This window comes from Equus quagga, chromosome 1, assembly GCF_021613505.1.
Source record: "Equus quagga isolate Etosha38 chromosome 1, UCLA_HA_Equagga_1.0, whole genome shotgun sequence".
Taxonomy (NCBI): domain Eukaryota; kingdom Metazoa; phylum Chordata; class Mammalia; order Perissodactyla; family Equidae; genus Equus; species Equus quagga.
In genome coordinates, this window is record NC_060267.1 from 143,402,253 (window position 1) to 143,421,403 (window position 19,151).

General features: G+C 37.7%; 1 protein-coding gene across 8 annotated transcripts in view; it reads left to right on the top strand.

Moving 5' to 3' along the window:
- ULK4 (unc-51 like kinase 4) overlaps nucleotides 1-19,151 on the top strand; it is a 512,778-nt gene that overhangs the window by 380,440 nt on the left and 113,187 nt on the right. For all 8 annotated transcript variants that reach the window (XR_006885343.1, XM_046640226.1, XM_046640162.1 and 5 more), the window contains one exon: nucleotides 12,897-13,082. Coding sequence is in view for 7 of the 8 variants with exons in the window: in XM_046640226.1 (XP_046496182.1) it covers nucleotides 12,897-13,082 (186 nt within the window). In the remaining variant the exon portion in view is untranslated. The remainder of the gene's footprint in view (nucleotides 1-12,896; nucleotides 13,083-19,151) is intronic.

Genomic DNA, 19,151 nt, shown 5'->3' on the forward strand with positions numbered 1-19,151 from the left:
ATAATAAGTCTAACGTCATAACCTGCTTTAAAATAAGATAGAACAATTGAAGATCACTTTCACTTAGGAATCTAGGCAAGAAAATTTCAAAAAGACAGAGTAAATCAAATCTAGCAATATATTAAAGGACCAATATAACCAGATAAGGTTTGAACTAGGAATTCAAGAATAGTTCAAGTACTAGATAAGCATAATTTAGTCTTTTAAAAAATTGAAAGAGAAACATGACCATAATAATTGATGCTAAAAAGTTCAACTCTCAGGGCCGGCCTGGCGGCGTCACAGCTAAGTGCGCATGTTCTACCTCGGCAGCCCGGGATTTGCCGGTTCCGATCCCAGGTGCGGACATGGCACTGCCTGGCAAGCCATGCTGTGGCAGGCATCCAGCATATAAAGTAGAGGAAGATGGGCACAGATGTTAGCTCAGGGCCAGCCTTCCTCAGCAAAAAAAAGAGGATTGGCAGCAGATGTTAGCTCAGGGTTAATCTTACTAAAATAAATAAATTAATTAATTAAAAAAAAAGTTCAACTCTCCATTTTTCATTTTTTAAAACTCAATTTATGATAGAGTGACTCTTCCAAACATGTTGAAAGTTATTTCCTAAAAATTAATAGTACACGTTTTAAATAAACACTGAAAGCATTTTCATTAAAATTGAAAAAAGAAGAATGCCCTTCTACTACCACTAATAGTTGGGGTTGGGGGGGCTATAGATAATGCTATAAGTTAAGAAAAAGAAATGTTAAGTCTAAAAATGCTCCTTACTTGCAGTTGATAAGATTTTTATACCTAGAAAAAAAAGATTGAAATAAAAAATTTGTTGGAACCAGAAAGCAAATTTCAGTAAGTTGATGGTATATGTAATACAGAAAAAATAATGGCTTTTCTTTTTATTGCAATTTATCTGATAGAAATAGAAATTTATCTGATAGAAATAGAAATGGGGGAAAACTCCTTTCACACTAGTGACTAAAACGGCTGCATACAAAAGGCCAAAAATAAATGTAACAAGAAAATGCAAGTCCTATGATGATATAACTATAAAACATTTTGAAAGAGATAAAATATGACCTAAATGAATGGAGAGACATGCCAGGTACCTGATGGTAAGATTTAAAATATAAATTCTTCCCAAATTAAGATACAAATTTAAGGTAATTTTAATCATTCCATCTACACTATTTTAGTTCATTAAAATGATCCTCTGGAATAAATGTGAGATTGCCAAGAAAATCTTGAATAGGAAGGCCTCTTTTCACTATTTTCTTTCACTCCCTCATCTCCCCTCTCTCTCAACACGCCTTTAAAAGGAAAAAGGCAGGAACTCAAATAGGAATAAACTTATAACAACAGAAAGAAAGGGGAAATGGGAGTCAGTAGCAGATTAAGATTTCAACATATTTCTGGAGGATGGAAGGAAGCCTGTAGGAGGATTAGTCAGGGCAGAGGAAGCCTGGCCCAAAAACATTCTGTGAGGCTCCCAAATGGCGGTGGGAGTTGGCCTTCCTGCTAAAGCCCCACAGCACCTCTGGCCACAGAGGAGGAGATGAAAATAGGGGCATTTTCAAAAGTCTGTATGAAGAACAACTTCACGTTTGCGTGCTCTAATGCTCTTCTCCACTTTCTACATGCGGAAGACAAAGTATGTGCCCCCAAAATAATGCCGGGACTTTTCCCCAAAGATGTTGATGCTGAGAAGAAATCAGACAGTACCCTAGAGTAAAGCATTCCTGAATCTTCTGAGGGGTGGTGGTGGTAGACGTGATGGTGAGGCTTCCTTAAACAGAAGCTTTCCAAACTCCTCACCCATGGTGTACTGGGCTGCCACCCTCTCCACGAGTGATCTTGTTCTGTAGTTGGCTTTCAGTGATGTCTGTTCTTGGAGGATTTCCAAATTTGTATCTTTAGCCATGACCTGTACTCTGAACTCTGTACTCATAGATCCACTAGCTATCTAAGACTGTCTAAGCCAATGGTGGTTCAGTTAGTGAATGAAGACCTGACTTAGGTTTGTGCAGGCTCTGTATCATCTTGCTCTCCTCTCTGACCTCATTGTCTAGTCTCTTCTTGTACATTCACTCCAGTCATGCTGCTTCACTGCTCAGACAGCGTCTTGTGGATCATAGCCAGGTGTTTGGACCATATTCTACGTGCAGTGAGAAGTCATTGGAGGTTTTAAGCAGGAGAGTCATATGATCTGATTAGAGTCTTCTCAAAAAAATCACCTCGGCTCCTGTGTGGAAAATAGATTATAGCTGGCACAAGTGGAAGCATGGTGGAACATTTGGTTACTTCTTGGGTGGCTGTCTTGAACATCCTTTTCTCACCCAGTGGTAGCAGAATCCATCTGAACGTCTAAGGTGGAGAGCCAGAGAAAGAGCAGAAAGCAGCATATGGCCAGGCCAAAGCTTTTACACTAAAGCCAGCATCTTAGCAGTTGGTGTTGACATGTTTACCCTCTATGGTTTCTGCAGCTTTGCCGCTTCAGTAGAATCGTTTAAATTTCCTTCTGTCTTGACTGGTTATGATGTTTTTAGTGAGCTGCATCTTTCCAGTCTTTAGTTATTGACAAGGAAAATGTGAAGTTCGTTTTGAGTTAGTCAGGGCAGGAGAGGAGGCCCAGAAGTCAAGGCAGACTTGACCTACCAGTGACTTTCAACTCGTTTTCAGATTTTTTTTTAAAACCCTGGCACTCTGACCTGTGATATATAGACTTACAACTAAATCAGTAATGATAGTGGCAGGTTTTCTTCATTCTAAATTTTCACATTTAAGAATATAATCTGCTGGGCTCGTTGAGACTAAAGAGTATCCTTACTTCTCAAAGGGAAGAGGGCAGGGGCAAGGCTGTGGGCGGTAGTGTTTCCTTGGACAATATCATCTGGAATTACCACCATTCATCAGCTTAATGATATTTTCTGCTGCCGCTTCAGCTGAATTTGGGCAGGAGAAATATATTAAAATGAAGAGGAACAGGGATTGGTGGCCTAATGTGAAATCTTGTTAAAGATGTCCTAACAAGGCAAAGGGAGTCTTTTTTTTGAGATAGCATAAGACGTTGTATTATTGGGGTTTTTTTTCCTTTGGTTAATATATTCTCTTCTCTGAAAATAAGTATTCTCATATAATTTTTGACAGAACACTGCACCAGGAAATATTTTTTTTTTATTTTATTTTTTTTATTTTTTTTTAAAGATTTTATTTTATTTTTTTCTTTTTCTGCCCAAAAGCCCCCCAGTACATAGTTGTATATTCTTTGTTGTGGGTCCTTCTAGTTGTGGTATGTGGGATGCTGCCTCAGCGTGGTTTGATGAGCAGCGCCATGTCCGCGCCCAGGATTCGAACCAACGAAACACTGGGCCGCCTGCAGCGGAGCGCGCGAACTTAACCACTCGGCCACGGGGCCAGCCCCAGGAAATATTTTTAAAATAGAATATAAAATGAGAAAGATTTTGAAATCCATTGTATTGTATAGATTGAATAAAGGGAAGTAAACACAGTACAACTGTGATTTTAAATTGTTTTAAAACAGTTTGTAAAGTTCAAGTGTAAGTTTACTATGAGATGTTTCCAAGTTGTGTGTGTGTGTGTGTGAGTTTATTTATTATCTCATCTCTCCCACAGAGCATTTGAGTTGGCTAATAAGAATGTTTGCAATATAGTTAGGGTTGACAGAAAAATACAAGACCCCAAATGGAAATTTCTGTACAAATATGATGTTTAATATAATTACTAAAGTTGGGCCATGGTTTTGGCCTTGAGAGTCTTGGTTGCTGGACAAAACTGTAAATATAATCATTTCCAAGATGTAGGTGGCCCAGGAAGTGGGACGAGTGGGAGGGAGATAGTTCCTTGGGGCAAGAAACATTTTCCAGTTTTTGGGTTTGAAAAAACACTTTTTCATGGATCTCCTTTAAAGGGACACTCTGTGATGCGGGTAGTGGTGGTAATACATACTTTTTATTGAGCATTTTATGAATTAGACAGTGTCTTTTGGAAAGAAGTTTTTAATTTAGATGAAGTCCGTTTTACCATTATTTTTTCCTTGTGAAACTTGTGCTTTTGCACTCATATCTAAGAAATCTTTCTCTCATCCAAAGTCAAAAAGTTTTACCTATGTTTTCTCTTAGAAGTTTTATAGTTTTAGGTTTTGCATTTAGGTCTATCAACCACTTTTTTTTTTTTTTTTTGTAAGAATCAGATGAGTTTCAGGGACTCCTCAGGATTCAGGGTTCTTTCATTGATTGAATGTGGATGTTCCCTAGTGATTCTGGGCCACTTTAGCCCTGGAATTGACCTATGTTCTCAACCATTTGGGGTTAACTTGGTACATGGTGAAAGGTATGAATTGAAGTTCATGTTTTTGCATATTGTTTAAGCACCATGTGTTGAAAATGTATTCTCACCTGCATTGTCCTTGCAACTTTGTCAAAAATCAGTTGTCTGTATTTGTGCAAGTCTATTTCTGGGCTCTCTATTCTGTTTCATTGACCTATGTGTCTAAGTTTATGCCAGTACCATGCTATTTTGATTACTTTAGCTTTATAGTAAGTCTTGAAATCAGGTAACATTAGTGTTTCAACTTTTTTCTTTTTCAAATTTGTTTTGGCTATCTTGTGTCCTTTGTATTTCCATATGGAACTTTAGAGTCAGCTTGTCAACACAATGAAGATAGAGGCAGAGAGTTCTGCAGAGATTGGAGTGTCTTAAAAACCATTGTTTTGTGTATTTGTCTGCTAGTTTGTTCTTGCAGGCTGTTGGGTATATCCTTTCCCTGTTATTCCGGGGAAAATGGGAAGACTTTTATACTGTCAGTCTTTTTTTTTGGCCAGAAATGAGCAGACATTATCAGATTTGCAAGGATCTAGGAAATAAACGACCCTTGAAAATATTACTTATGATAAACATCCTCCAATTATTTGAACAGTATGGCAAAATTAACCCAAAAATCAAGAAATGTTAAAGTAGATTGAAATAGAAGCCTGAATACCTGTGCCTATCTCACCAAACTCAAAATCTATGAAAATAAGGACAAGATTAAATATACATTACAATGCTGGGAGAACAGAAAGAGAGGCTCTTAATGGAAAAGAAATTTTGTGCAATTACTAGATGATAGAAAGCAGATGGGACTGAATCAAAATAGTGAATAAACCTATTACCCAGAACACACATAGGAGAAAACGAACCAGAAGGTACGAATAGATGCAGAAGATCTATAAACTTAGAGAGAGGTGAAAAACTGATAGAGGCCCTAGGGACTTACTGGGCTAATTGGAGATTATCATTTAGAATAGGCAGGCCAATCAGGCTCCTCCTCTTGTCCATTTTGCCCCAGTTTATTCCAACATAATGAATCAAGAACTGCACCATAAAGAGGATGAACTGATTGTCCGATGTGATTTCTAGTGTGGGGCTAGGGCCTAGAAAGGAGCGTTGCAGAGTTTGAGGAAATCACAGAACACAGAGAAGCCCCTCTTGAAGAAACAGACATATACAAATGCAGAGGAAATCCAAGCCAGCTGCCTATGGTAGTCTGCCCAATCTTTCATTCAGAAAATGGAAAATCTAAGACCACCAGACATTTGGGAAAGCATAACAGCAAGAAGCAGAGAAACCGAGGTCATTAAACAGCTGAGTACACAAGAAACAAAGTTGATAGGAAGTATTATGGGTTGAATTGTGTTCCCCACAAAAATGATATGTTGAAGTCCTAACTCCCAGTACCTTGGAAAGTTACCTTATTTAGAAATAGTGTTATTCCAGATGAAGTTAGTTAAGATGAGGTCATAGCCATGTAGGGTGGGCCCCCTAATCCAATATGACTGGTGTCCTTATAGGAAGACAACTATGTGAAGACAGAGACACACAGGGAGGGTTTATGATGACGGAGGCAGAGATTGGAGTTACACAGCTATAGTCTAAGGAATGCCAATGATTGCCAGCAAATCATCAGAAGCTAGAAAGAAACAGGGCAGGATTCCACTGTGAGCTTCAGAGGGAGCAGGGCCCTGCTCTTTGATTTCAGACTTCTAGCTTCTAGACGTGTGAGACAATAAATTTCTGTTGTTTATGCCACCCAGTGTGTGGTACTTTGTTATGGCGGTCCTGGGAAACTAATATTGGGAGTAAAGGAGAACTTTAATCATTGTTTTGGAAACATAAAACAAATGTTCAAGTAATCTACAGGAAGATTAAAAAGAAAAGAGAGAGGGAAACAGAAGAAGAAACAGAGGAAACAAACAATAAAGTTGCATGTTAGACTTAAACCCTACCATTTTAATATTTACCATAAATGTAAATGGTCTAAATGTACCAATTAAAAGACAGAGATGGCTAAATAGATAACATGATCCAATGATATGTTCTCTAAAAAAACCTTCAAATGTTATGATATAGGCAGGTTGAAAGTAAAAGGTTGAAAAGTATATATCATGCAAATATTAATTTTTAAAAAGCAGGAGTGGCTATCTTAACATCAGAAAAAGTAGACTTCAGAGCAAAAAAAATTACTAGGGACAGAGGAATATTACATAATGATAAAAGGGCAATCTATTGAGGTGACATAACCATTTTAAATGTATGCACACCAAACAATAGAACCTCAAAATATACGAAGTGAAAAATGATAGAGCTACAAGGATAAGTAGACAAATCCACAATTATAGTTGAGAACTTCAGACCCCATTCTCAGCAGTTAGTAGAACAACTAGATAGAAGACCATCAAGAATATAGAAAAATTGAACGCAATCAACCAACAGGATATAATTGACATATTTAGAACATTCTACCAAACAACAGCAGAATACACATTTTTTAGAGTACCCATGGAACATTCACCAATATAGACCACATCCTGGGCCATAAAACAAACATCAATAGATGTAAAATAAATGGAAGTAATACAGAGTGTGTTTTCTGTCCACAGTGGAATCAAACTAGAAATCAATAACTGAAGACAGTATAAAAATTTCCAACACTTAAAAAGAAAACATACTTCTGAATAATCCATGGGTCAAAAAGAAAACATACTTCTAAATAATCCATACTTGTAAATAATTCCTTTGAGGTGGCTTCAGAGGAAGTCTTAAAAATGCATAGAACTGAATGAAAAGGAAAATACATCAAAATATGTGGGATGCAGCTAAAGCAGTGCTGAGAGGATAGGTATAGCAACATAAGCCTACATTGGAAGAGAAGATAGGTCTTAAATCAATAATCTAAGTTCCTGTCTCCAGAAACTGGAAAAAGAACAGCAAAATTAACCCAAAGCAAGCAAAAGGGAGGAAATAATAAGGATAAATCCAGACATTTATGGAATTGAAAACAGGAAAACAATAGAGAAAGATCAATGAAACACAAACCTGACACTTAAAAACATCAATAAAATTGAAAAATCTCTAGCAAACTGACAAAAAAAAGACAAAATCACCAATATAAGGAATGAAACAGGAGATGTCAGTATAGATCTGCAGCCGTGAAAAAGATAATAAAGGAGGGGCCGGCACCGTGGCACAGTGGTTAAGTTCACATGTTCCACTTTGGTGGCCTGGGGTTTGCTGGTTTGGATCCCGGGTGTGGACATATGTGCCGCTTGTCAAGCCATGCTGTGGCAGCATCCCACATGTAAAGTAGAGGAAGATGGGCACAGATGTTAGCTCAGGGCCAGTCTTCCTCAGCAAAAAGAGGAGGATTGGCAGCAGATGTTAGCTCAGGGCCAAACTTTCTTAAAAAATGAAAAAAAAAGATAATAAAGGAATATTTGGAACAATTTTATGCTCATAAATTCTATGAATTAGAAGAAGTTTGCTAATTCTTCAAAAACTACCAAAACTCAACCAAGATGAACACCTTACTAATCATTAAAGAAATTGAATTTATAGTTTAAAAGCTCCTGAAAAGCAATCTCTGGGCCTAGATGGTTTCACTGGACTATTCTACCAAACATTAAAAGAATTTTTAACATCAATTTTAAGAGGAGTTGGAATATTTCCCAACTCATTTTATAAAGACAGTATTACCCTGACACTAAACTCAAAGAAATTACAAACACAAAATCAAAAAGACAAAAAATAACCCCAAACTCCACACCAATATCTCTCATAAACTTAACAGGAAAAGTTTCCAAAAAAATTAGCAAATTGAATGCACCAATGTATAAAAAGAATTAACACTATAACCAAGCAAGATTTATTGCAGATTTGCAAAGCTTGTTCAACATTCAAAAATTAATCAATGTTGAGGGTGGCCTGGTGGCATAGCAGTTCTGTTCACGTGCTCTGCTTTGGCTGCCCGGGATTCAACAGTTTGGACCCCTGGTGCAGACCTATGCACTACTTATCAAGCCATGCTGTGGTAGGCGTCCCACATATAAAATAGAGGAAGATGGGCACAGATGTTAGCTCAGGGCCACTCTTTCTCAGCAAAAAGAGGAGGATTGGCGACAGATGTTAGCTCAGGGCTAATCTTCCTCAAAAAAAAAAAAAAATCAAGATATTCTATCATATAAACAAGCTAAAGAAGGAATATCACATGATCATGTCAATTATTGCAGAAGAAGTATTTGACAAAATCCAGCACCCATGATAAAAATTCTCATCAAACTAGGATTAGAGGGAGAACTTCCTTAACTTGATAAAGAGCATCTATGAAAAACCTACAGCTAACATCATACTTACTGGTGAAAGACTGAATCCTTTCTCCCTATGATTGAGGACAAGCGAAGGGTGTCTGCTCCCCACAGTTTTATTCAACATGGTAACCAGCACGATAATGCAAGAAAAGAAATAAAAAATATACTGTTTGGAAAGGAAGAAATAAAACTATCCCTGTTGACACACGACACAATTGTCTATGTAGAAAATTGCAAGGAATCTACAAAAATACTCTTAGAATGAGTGAGTTCAACAAGCTTGCAGGATATAAGATCAACAAACAAAAAACAATTTCCTTACTATATGCTAACAATGAACATGTGGAAACAAATTAAAAGCACCGTTTATAGTTGTACCAAAGAAAATTAAGTATTTAGATATACATATGACAAAACATATATAGAATCTGTATCCTCAACATTGCAAAATGCTGATGAAAGAAATGAAAGACACACATAAATGGAGAGACATAGCATGTTCACGGATTAGAAGACTCAACTGAGTAAAAATGTCAGTTCTCCCCAATTGGATAGACAGTTTTAAGACAATTCCTGTTAAGATTTCAGCAAGGCTTTTTGTAAATAGGCAAGCTCATTGTAAAATTTATATAGAAAGTAACGGGTCTTAGAATAGCTAAAATAATTTGAAAAAGAAGAATAAAGTGCGAAGAAACACTCTACCTGGTGTTAAGCTTTATTATACAGCTACAGTAACAAGGCAGCGTGTTATTGACAGAGGGGTAGACACCTAGATCAATGGAATAGAGTACAGCCCTCGGAAACAGGCCCACACAAACATGCCCAACTGATTTTCAACAAAGGTAGAAAAGCAGTTCAGTGGAGGAACAAATTTTTAAGAATCCTGCTAGAGCAATTGCCCATTTGGTGGCAAAAATAAATAAATAAAAGAACCTCTACCTAAACCTTATACTTTATATAAAAATTAGCTCATTTAATTTAAATTACTTAAATGTAAAATTTTAAACTTTTAGGGAAAAAATAGGAGGAAATCTTCAGGACTGAGGGCTAGACAAAGAGTTTTTAGACTTGACACCAAAAGTGCAACCCATAAGAAATAAAATCAATAAATTGGAGTCAATCAAAATCAAACTTTTCTCTCTGCAAATAACTCAGCGAAGTGGGTGGAAAGACAACCTATAGACTGGGAGAAAACATTTGCAAACCAAATATCTGAGCAAGAAGTTGTATCTAGAATATTTAAAGAGCTTTCAGATGTCAACAATAAGAAAAAGTCCAGGTACCAAAGGGCAAAAGACATGAACAGATAGAAAGATATTCATTGTCACTTGCCTTTAGGGAAGTGCAAATTAAAACCACCGTGAGTTCTTACCCCTCTCCCTATCAGAGTGGCTGACATAGTGATAACACCAAGTGCTGGTGAAGATGCAGAGAAACTGGATCTCCCGCACATTGTTGCTAGGAAAGTAAGATAATAAAAAAGGTACAGCCATTCTGGAAAACAATTTGCTAGTTTCTTGAAAACTAAACATGAGCTTCACAGTAGTGCATTCTTGGGCATTTATCTCAGAGAAGTGAAAGCTTAGGTTCACACAAAGACTTGTACAAATATTCTCATAGAAGTTTTACTTGGGATAGCTCCAAATTGAAGCAACTCAAATTTCCTTTAACAAGCAAGTAGTTAAACTGTGGTACATCTATACCATGGGATACAACTAGTAATAAAAAGCAAAGAACTATTGATACACGCAAAAACTTGCATGGATCTCAAAGTAATTACGTTGACTGAAGAAAGCCATACATATTGTATGCTTCCATTTCTGTAACTTACCTGAAATGACAAAATGGCAAACAAGGTAGTGGTTGCCATTGACTAGGGGTGGAGGAGGGAAAGAGTTGGCTTTTGCCATGAAAGGGATCTTTATAATGGAACTGTTATGTGTCTTGAGGTGGTGGGTGTCACCAAATCTACCCATGTGATAAAATTGCATAGAACTAATTGCGCGCACACGCACACACACACGCACACACACACACACACAAGTACATCTAAAAGCAGTAAAATCTGAATAAAGTCAATGATTATGTCAGTGTTAATTTCCTGGTTGTGATATTCTGCTATAATTATGCAAGATGTTTCCATTGGGGAAATTCAGTGAAGTATATATGAGATCTCTCTGAGTTGCTCTTACAACTCAACAATATGAAACTACAAATATCTCAAAAGATTCGTTCACATGTGAAAGAATGAAGTTGGACCCCTACTCACACCATATATAAAAATTAACTCAAAATAGATCAAAGACCTAAATGTAAAAGCTAAAACTATAAAATACTTAGAAGAAAAAGTAAATGTAAGAGCTAAAACTATAAAAATTCTTAGAAGAAGCATAAATCTTAGGACCTTGGGATAGGTAATGGTTTTAGGTATGATACCAAAATCACAAACAATAAAAAAAGTAGATAAGTTGAACTTCATCAAAATAAAAACTATTTTATGCTTCAAAGGACACTAAAAGAAAATGAAGATAATCCACAGAATGGAAAAACAGTTTTGAAAATCATATATCTGCTAAGGGACTTGTATTTAAAATATATAAATAACACTTAGACTCAATCATAAAGAGACAGATGACCCATTAAAAAATGGGCAAAGGATCTGAACAGACTTTTCTCCAAAGATATACAAATGGGCAATAAGCACGTGAAAAGACACTCAACACCATTAGCCATCAAGGAAATACAAATGAAAAACCACAGTGAGTTACTACTCCACACCCACTAGGATAGTTGTAATTAAAAAGACAGATGGGGCCAGCCCAGTTATGTAGTGGTTATGTTCACACACTCTACTTTGGCAGCCTGGGGTTCACTGGTTCGGATCCTGGGCACAGACGTACACACTGCTCATCAAGCCGTGCTGTAGCAGCATCCCACATACAAAAAAAAATAGAGAAAGATTTGCACAGATGTTAGCTCAGGGACAATCTTCCTCACCAAAAAAGAAAGGCACATAATAACAAGTGTCACTGAGGATGTGGAAAAACTGGAACACTCATACATTGCTGGTGCTAATGGCAGCTTTGGAAAACAGTCTACCAGTTCCTCAAAAGGTTAAACATAGAGTTACCATGTGACCCAGCAATTCCACTTCAAGGTATATACCCAAGAGAAACAAAAACATATGTCTGCACAAAAACTTCAACCCAAATGTTCATAGCAGTATTATTCATAATAGCCAAAAAGCGAAAACAACTCAAATGTCCGTTAGCTGATGCATGGATGAACAAAATGTGGCATATCCATACAACAGAAGATTATTAGGCAACAAAAAGAGATGAAATACTGATACGTGCTACAGCATGGATGAATCTTGAAAACATTAGGCTAAGTGAAAGAAGCCAGTTACAAAGATCGTATTTTATATGATTTCATGTATCTGAAATGTCCAGAATAGGCAAATCCCAGTGAGACAGAAAGCAGTTGATTACTGGGCAGATGCTGGGGGTGGGGAGGAGGAGATGATGGCAAGGGGACTGCTAAAGGGTTTGGGGTTTCTTTTTGAGTGATGAAAAAATTCCAAAATTGATTGTGGTAATGATCACACAACTCTGAATATACTAAAAGCCATTGAATTGTACATGGTAAATGAGTGAATTGTATGGCAAAGGAATTATATTTCAATAAAGCTGTTACAAATAAAAGTTAAAAAAATAAAAAGGTTAAAATGCTTATAGTATAATTATTATTTCATATCGTACCTTTTAATACTCACTGAAAAAATGCTTTCTCTCCCATCTGTTTAGTCAATAATGATTTGGACACAGACAAGTTCAAAATGTTCCTTAATATCTTCTAGGAAGTGGATTTTTCCTAAGCAAGTTAATAGTAAGCAAGAACGTAAGGGATGTGCCTCTGAAAAATCACATTGTTTCCACACCTCTGGATGCACACACACCTAGATGTATGTGTGCATGTACTCAATATGCATATAAAGTGTTTGTTGGTCCTCTGCTTGTTACAGGCCCTTCTTGACTATCGATTAAAGAAAGGACTGCAGGACTTTCTTCTGATTTTGTGCTTGAGCCTTTTTTGAGTTACCGTATGCATTTTGAAAAAGGTCTATTCAAAAAAATATTCAAGTTAGTCAAGCTTCGCACTCAGATTGATGTTCCATCATGAAGCCAAATTTTACTGCAGTTCTTGAGGAATACCAACACCATCTTTGATGAAGTTTAAGTAGTCCTTTTGTTAATTTTCAGCTTCCTAATGAGGATCCTGAAATTTTTGAAGTCTCATCCAAGTGTCTGTCTATACTGGTGCAGCTGTATGGCGGGGAAAACCCAGACAGCCTGTCTCCTGAAAATGCAGAGAGCTTTGCTCATTTACTGACATCCAAAGAGGACCCAAAGGAGCAGAAGCTTCTGCTGAGGATTCTCAGAAGAATGGTGAGTCCACACGGAAACTGGGGCCAGGGTGGGTGGCTTTGGTGGCAGCCAGTGGACTGGGTGTAGTTGTTCTCTTTGACCTAATTTCAGTAAAAGAACTCCCAGTTACCTTCTCCATAGTCACCCATTGTTAACACTTCTATCTTCTGCCCATGTCTATCTGCATATACACATATCTTTTCTGAACCATTGGAGAGTAAGTGAGGGACATTGTGCCTCGTCACCCCTTAATACGTAAGTGTATATTTCCTGACAAAGTGGATATTCTTTTACTTAACTACTGTAATCAAAATCAGGAAATTTAACATTGATACAATTCTGTTACTAATCTGCCATCCATATTCCAGTTCCGTCAACTGTCCCAATAATGTCCTTTATAGCTTTATTTTCTGGTATAGAATCCAATCCAGGATTGTATGTTTTCGTAGACATGTGTCTAATCTGGAATGGTCCTGCAGGCTGTCTTTGTCTTTCATGACATTTTTGAAGAACATACACTGGATATTTTGTAGAATCTCCCTCAATTTGGGTGTATCTGATGGTTCCTGATGGTTAGATTCAGGACAACCCCAGAGGAGGGATGTGTCCTTCTCAATCCATCACATCCAGAGGCTCATGATGTTGATTTGCCCCTTCCTGGTGAAGTGAATTTTGATCACTTGGTTCAATCAATGTGTAGTTATTATTTTTAACTTTGTAATGGTTGCAAAATGAAGATTTTCTAACTCCACCATTTCTAACTCCCAGTATTCTACTGTACCAAAAACTTTCCTTTGTTCCATTTATTTTATTTTAAAGATATATATATATATATAATTGATGTTTATTCTAATGTACTTTGAAGACTGACTTATTTTCTTTTTACAATAAATCTCTTCCTCCTAGTTTCGAAGGCCATTATTTATAGTAGCTATTGTTGAAGTTAATAAACAAGTGGAGGTCCCGTTAGTTTATGTCATGTTCTGGCTTGTCAGTCTGTTCATTTCTAGATCCAATTATCTCGAGGGGTTCTTTGGCAGTGGAGGCTATAGACGCTCCAGGGAGTTATATTCAAGATGATTTTTGTGCCAATTTGATAAATAGATGGCTGCAGTGCGTGACCCAGCTAAATCTGCATGGCAGGTTGAGTGACAGAACTAGAAGGGAGATACAGAGATTTACCCTCCTCGCTGCTGTGTTAAGCTTTTCTGCAGCCATGGCTTCCCCCACCCCTAATGAGACTTACGATGTCAACGGAGTGGTTACCTGAGTGGCAGGATGATGATATGGTCTAGGTGAGTCTCCCAAAGTGTAGGAGGGATACTTCTGGGGACAGTGCATCTTGGAGACGGTACACCAGCCTAGCGCTAGATGACACTGAATCACGTAGTAAGGCAGATATTTCCTTTTCAGTTTTTTTTTGCTCTTTCTGATGATTTAAGGTGAAAGTCTCAGTTTGGTACTACTGTGTCTTTAACACCTCTCAAATCCTTCAGAATGTCCTTTTAACAGTGAGTAGGCCTCTCAGACATTCAGTTTTTACAGTAGAGATATTTCTTTAAAAAATAATTCAAGTAAAAAAGATGAGTCAGTGTGAAGACATATACTGGAGAATGTAATAATAGGTGTGATATGTAAGTATGGCAATATTCTGAATTTGGTAGGGAATGACAAAAGCTTGGGAAATATTGACCAAATATCTGATATGCTTAACTTTGTAGAGATATCCACCATTTCTTATTTAAAACTCTAGGATTAGGTTTGTTTTAGGATTCATAATTTTCAGATCTTTTTGGCATGGTGCTTATAGTCTATATGATATGACTCCCATAGGAGACACTGGGCAGTGCCATGATCAAGCACCGTAATATTTCTGCAGTAAAATGGATAAACATTCACATCAAGTGGGGAAATAAAGACTAGACATGGCCCTGTGTGGGTTAAGTCAGGTTTTGCCACCAAATATGTTTTTGAACCAAACTTATAAAAAAAGTTTTGATTTTCAGAGCTCTCTAGATTTCAGAATTGTGAATAAGAGATCATGAACCTGTCTTTGGATATAAATTACATCATTTTCTAAAACACTGATCAAATTTGTCATACAGAAAACAGATTAGACCACAACTTGGTCAAAGTAACCAGACTACACCATCTTTGAGTTTATTTTACTTCCTAAAATGATTTCCTTATGGTTTCTGACCTACTACATAGAGGGCCAGGTAGAGTTTGTTTGTGGAAGAAAAGTTGAATCTAAGTGACTTTTACCTGTTTATGGAAAATAGAAGTAGTTTCTGGTGCTGGTCATCTTTTTTTTTTTGGTAAAAAATATATAACATAAAATTTACCATTTTAACCATTTTTAATTTTGTAGTTCAGTGGCATTAAATACATTCACATTGTTGTGCAGCCATTACCACCACACATCCACAGAACTCTTCCATCATCCCAAATGGAACTCGACTCATTAAAGAATAACTCCTCATTCCCCTCCTCCCAGCCCCGGGTAACCACTATTCTTTTTTTTTTTTTTTTTTTTTTTTGAGGAAGATTACCCCTGAGCTAACTATGGGCAATCCTCCTCTTTTTTACTGAGGAAGCCTGGCCCTGAGTTAACATCTGTGCCCATCTTCCTCTACTTTTTATATGTGGGATGCCTGCCACAGCATGGCTTGCCAAGCGGTGCCATGTCCACACCCGGGATCCGAACCGGCAAACCCCGAGCCACCGAAGTGGAATATGCGCTCTTAACCGCTGCACCACCAGTCCGGCCCCACCATCTCTTTTTAAGCCCTGATAGTGGAGTGCCCTCCTTCCCCTGAAGCTGAGTGAGCCTGGATGGTGTCAGAGAGGGCGACGCTGAAGTACACTTGGCCGCATAGTTTACAAGGCCAGGTAATGAGCATGTCAGTGACTGGCACACCATGGTTATTAGAGAGTCGTCTTGGGGAATAATGTGGCAGATCTCTCCCTATGAATCACATAAAAGGCCATGGATTCTTGAAATACCTGTTTAAAGTTTCAGTCTTTGATAGTTACTTTCTAAAACCACATTCTCACTAACAGATTCAAGAAATAGGATGTCGAATTTGTGCTAATGGAGTTGGGATGTGTTTCGCCCCTGGGGCACTCTTCCTTATTTAGTCTGTGTTTAGAACATCCAGAGAATGTCAGGGAAGCCTAAGAATTTAATTATCTATTGTAATTTGCCAGGAAGCTGGGAGCCTTTATAATTATACTTTCTGCTCTACTTTAATAATGTAATGGCAATCCTTCAAGTCACTCCCAAGTTCACCTATCCCTTAAACTTGGTATCAATGGGAGTTTTCCCCGAGTAATGATTGTAGATTAGCTACTTGTCTCTTAATTAAAGCCAGCTTACTCCGACACTCAAAATATTGACCACACATAAACCTCCACAAACTTGTTCTGTAAAACTAGCTTAAACATCTACTATTGACTACTCTATGAAAGCAGAGAAGCCATCCGTGGCAGAGTGATTGTAACGTGCTGACATTGCTAACTCCTGTCGCCTGCCCATCTATAGAGGCGGCAGGAGTGCGATTTCTCTCTGAAGATGATTAGTATTAAAGATTATTGAAAATATCCGTCTCTTGGAGACCCTTTACTCTATGGCTTTCAGAAAATCTTACTGTGCGCGCCATCATCTTTCTTCCAAATTCTCATGTAGGTCCCCAGGTCCTTTTCATTCCACATGGGAACGGAGCTGTTCTGTTGCTGAAAATCAGTGTAATGGCATTTCTTCACGTACAGCGTCTTTAAAGCTTTGATGAGACCAATGAGCAACCTGCATTCATTCTTTTTCTGTTTTAGGACCAGGGTGAGTTGTAGATTTAGGATCAGAAAGGACCTAATTTCTATTAGAAAAGAAAAGAAGTATTCCTTGAGGTATAAGAAAGGCAAAATGATTCCTCTCTCCCTCCTAGCTTATTTTTCTCATGGTAAGACCCTTCTGTTCTTGATGTATTTTCTTGAAGGAAAAACAGGGAGAGATTGATGCGAAACCAGTGAAATTTTTAAAAGAAACAGTACGTACTCAAATGAGTAAAAAGTAAATGTAATAAAATTTTCTGAAATCTGGTCCCTTAGAAGATTCTCCTGAAAGTCTGAGAGGATGCTCTTAAGAGTCTCCCAGAGGGATCTTTCCCAAAATCCGTAGTTACACTGTAACTATGCCGTTACACTGGATAAATGTTCTCTACCAGTGATTGCCGTAGGATCGCAAGTTAATTGGGAACCCTCTGAATGATTTGGTTGTCTCTTTCCAACAAAGAAAAGAAATATCTCGCCTAGAATTTTTACTTAATTCCCTGAGGAAACATGCCTGAGATTTTGAGCAAGACAGAGTCAGGAAGCAAATGGCCAGTGGAAGAGAGTCGTTTATGGCCAGTCATTCTCAGGACTGACTTCTGTGCTGCTCTGAGGGAAACAACAGTCCCCTTAATTGCCTGAGGAAGTGTGTGCATCTTTGCTGTAGGTTTCCTGAGGATGTGCATGTCACAGAGAAAGCTTCCTTAAAATCCACTTTGAATGTGTCTCATTCTCCCTCATGTTTCCTACAAGGGCTGCTCCCTCCCCGCCTTCTCACAGGAAGCTCCTCTTGACTAGGCTGGTTGCCTTCCTGTCCTCTTTCTCAATCTGATGTTGTGGCCCCCGGGCAGCATAATTTTCCTTCTGTTTGACTTCTTGTCTCAAAAGATTCACCTGCCCTCTTGCAGAAATTCTGGCAAATAAAATTTGTTCCCTAGTTTCTCTAAAAAGCCTTCTCCTTTTTCAAGTTTCCGTTGTCATTGATGACAATTTTACTCATCTTCTCATTATGAAAAGTTTCAAAACCACAGAAAAGTTGAAAGAATAATATGACAAGCACCTGTGCAATCAAGCATTGTTAACATTCATTTTACCACACTTTTTATTTCTCTGTGTGTGTGCTTCCTGAGTCGTGTAAAAGCATCATGACATGTGGCCCCTAACTACAATAACATTGTCACACCCAAGAAAATTAATAACAATTTCATAATATCATTAATATCCAGCTCATATCTAATTTTCATAGTTGTCAAAAAATGACTTTTATAGGTTTTTTAAAATCCATATTCCAATGAAGGCTCCCATACTGAATTTAATTGTTTTCTTTGTCTCTTTTAATCTAGAAGAGTCTTTTTGCTTTTTCTTTTCCCTCTGAAATTAACTTTTTGAAGAGCCTGAGTCAGTTGGGTGGTTGAATGTCAAGCATTCTGGAATAGTATGGTTGTGTCCTCCTGATGTTTTTGGTTAGAATATCTCATCGGTAATGGTCCCTCATGTTGTATCCCGTTAGGAAGCATGTGATGCCAGGCTGGCCCACTTGCAGTGACGCTAAGTTTGATTGCTTGCTTAAGGGGGTGTCTGCCACATCTCTCCATCATGTTTCCCTTTGTGATTACTAAGTGATCCTTGGAGAGATACTCTGGCCCTGTGTGAATATCTGTATTCCCCACAACTCTTTAAAGCAAAGGGTAAAAGCTATAAAAATGGGATAATGTTTATGGAGCAGAAGAAATAGTGAATTTTAAGTATGAAAGAGAGAACATTTAAAATGTGGACAGGCCCAATCTGCTATCCTTGGTAACAGATGTAATATCCCTCAAAAAGAGAGAAGACCTGCCAGCAATAATACTGCTTCTTTCCACAAGAGTAATTCATTGAGGATGTAGCCAACCGAGGAGGAAAAACAGAAAAAGGAAAAACAGTAGCTTACTGTGAGGAATCATTTATTTATTTAAACCTTTAATATTCCTATTTATAGGGACTTATTATCTGGTTCAAATTATAGTGATTATGAGTTACTTAGGAGTTTTCCTGATTTTTAGTGATCATTCTGACCATCATCAACCCCGCTGTGCAGCTGTTGCTGTGCAAAATGCCGCAGACTCTCTTGGTAAAGTGAAATTTCTTTAATGACGTGCTTTTAACAAAACCATTCTCAAAACAGTGACCATTCAAAGCATGTTAAGTATTAGGATGAACATGTTTGAAAAATACTTCCTGTGGGCGCAGACAGCAAAGAAAATTATTCTGGGGGCCCTTCCC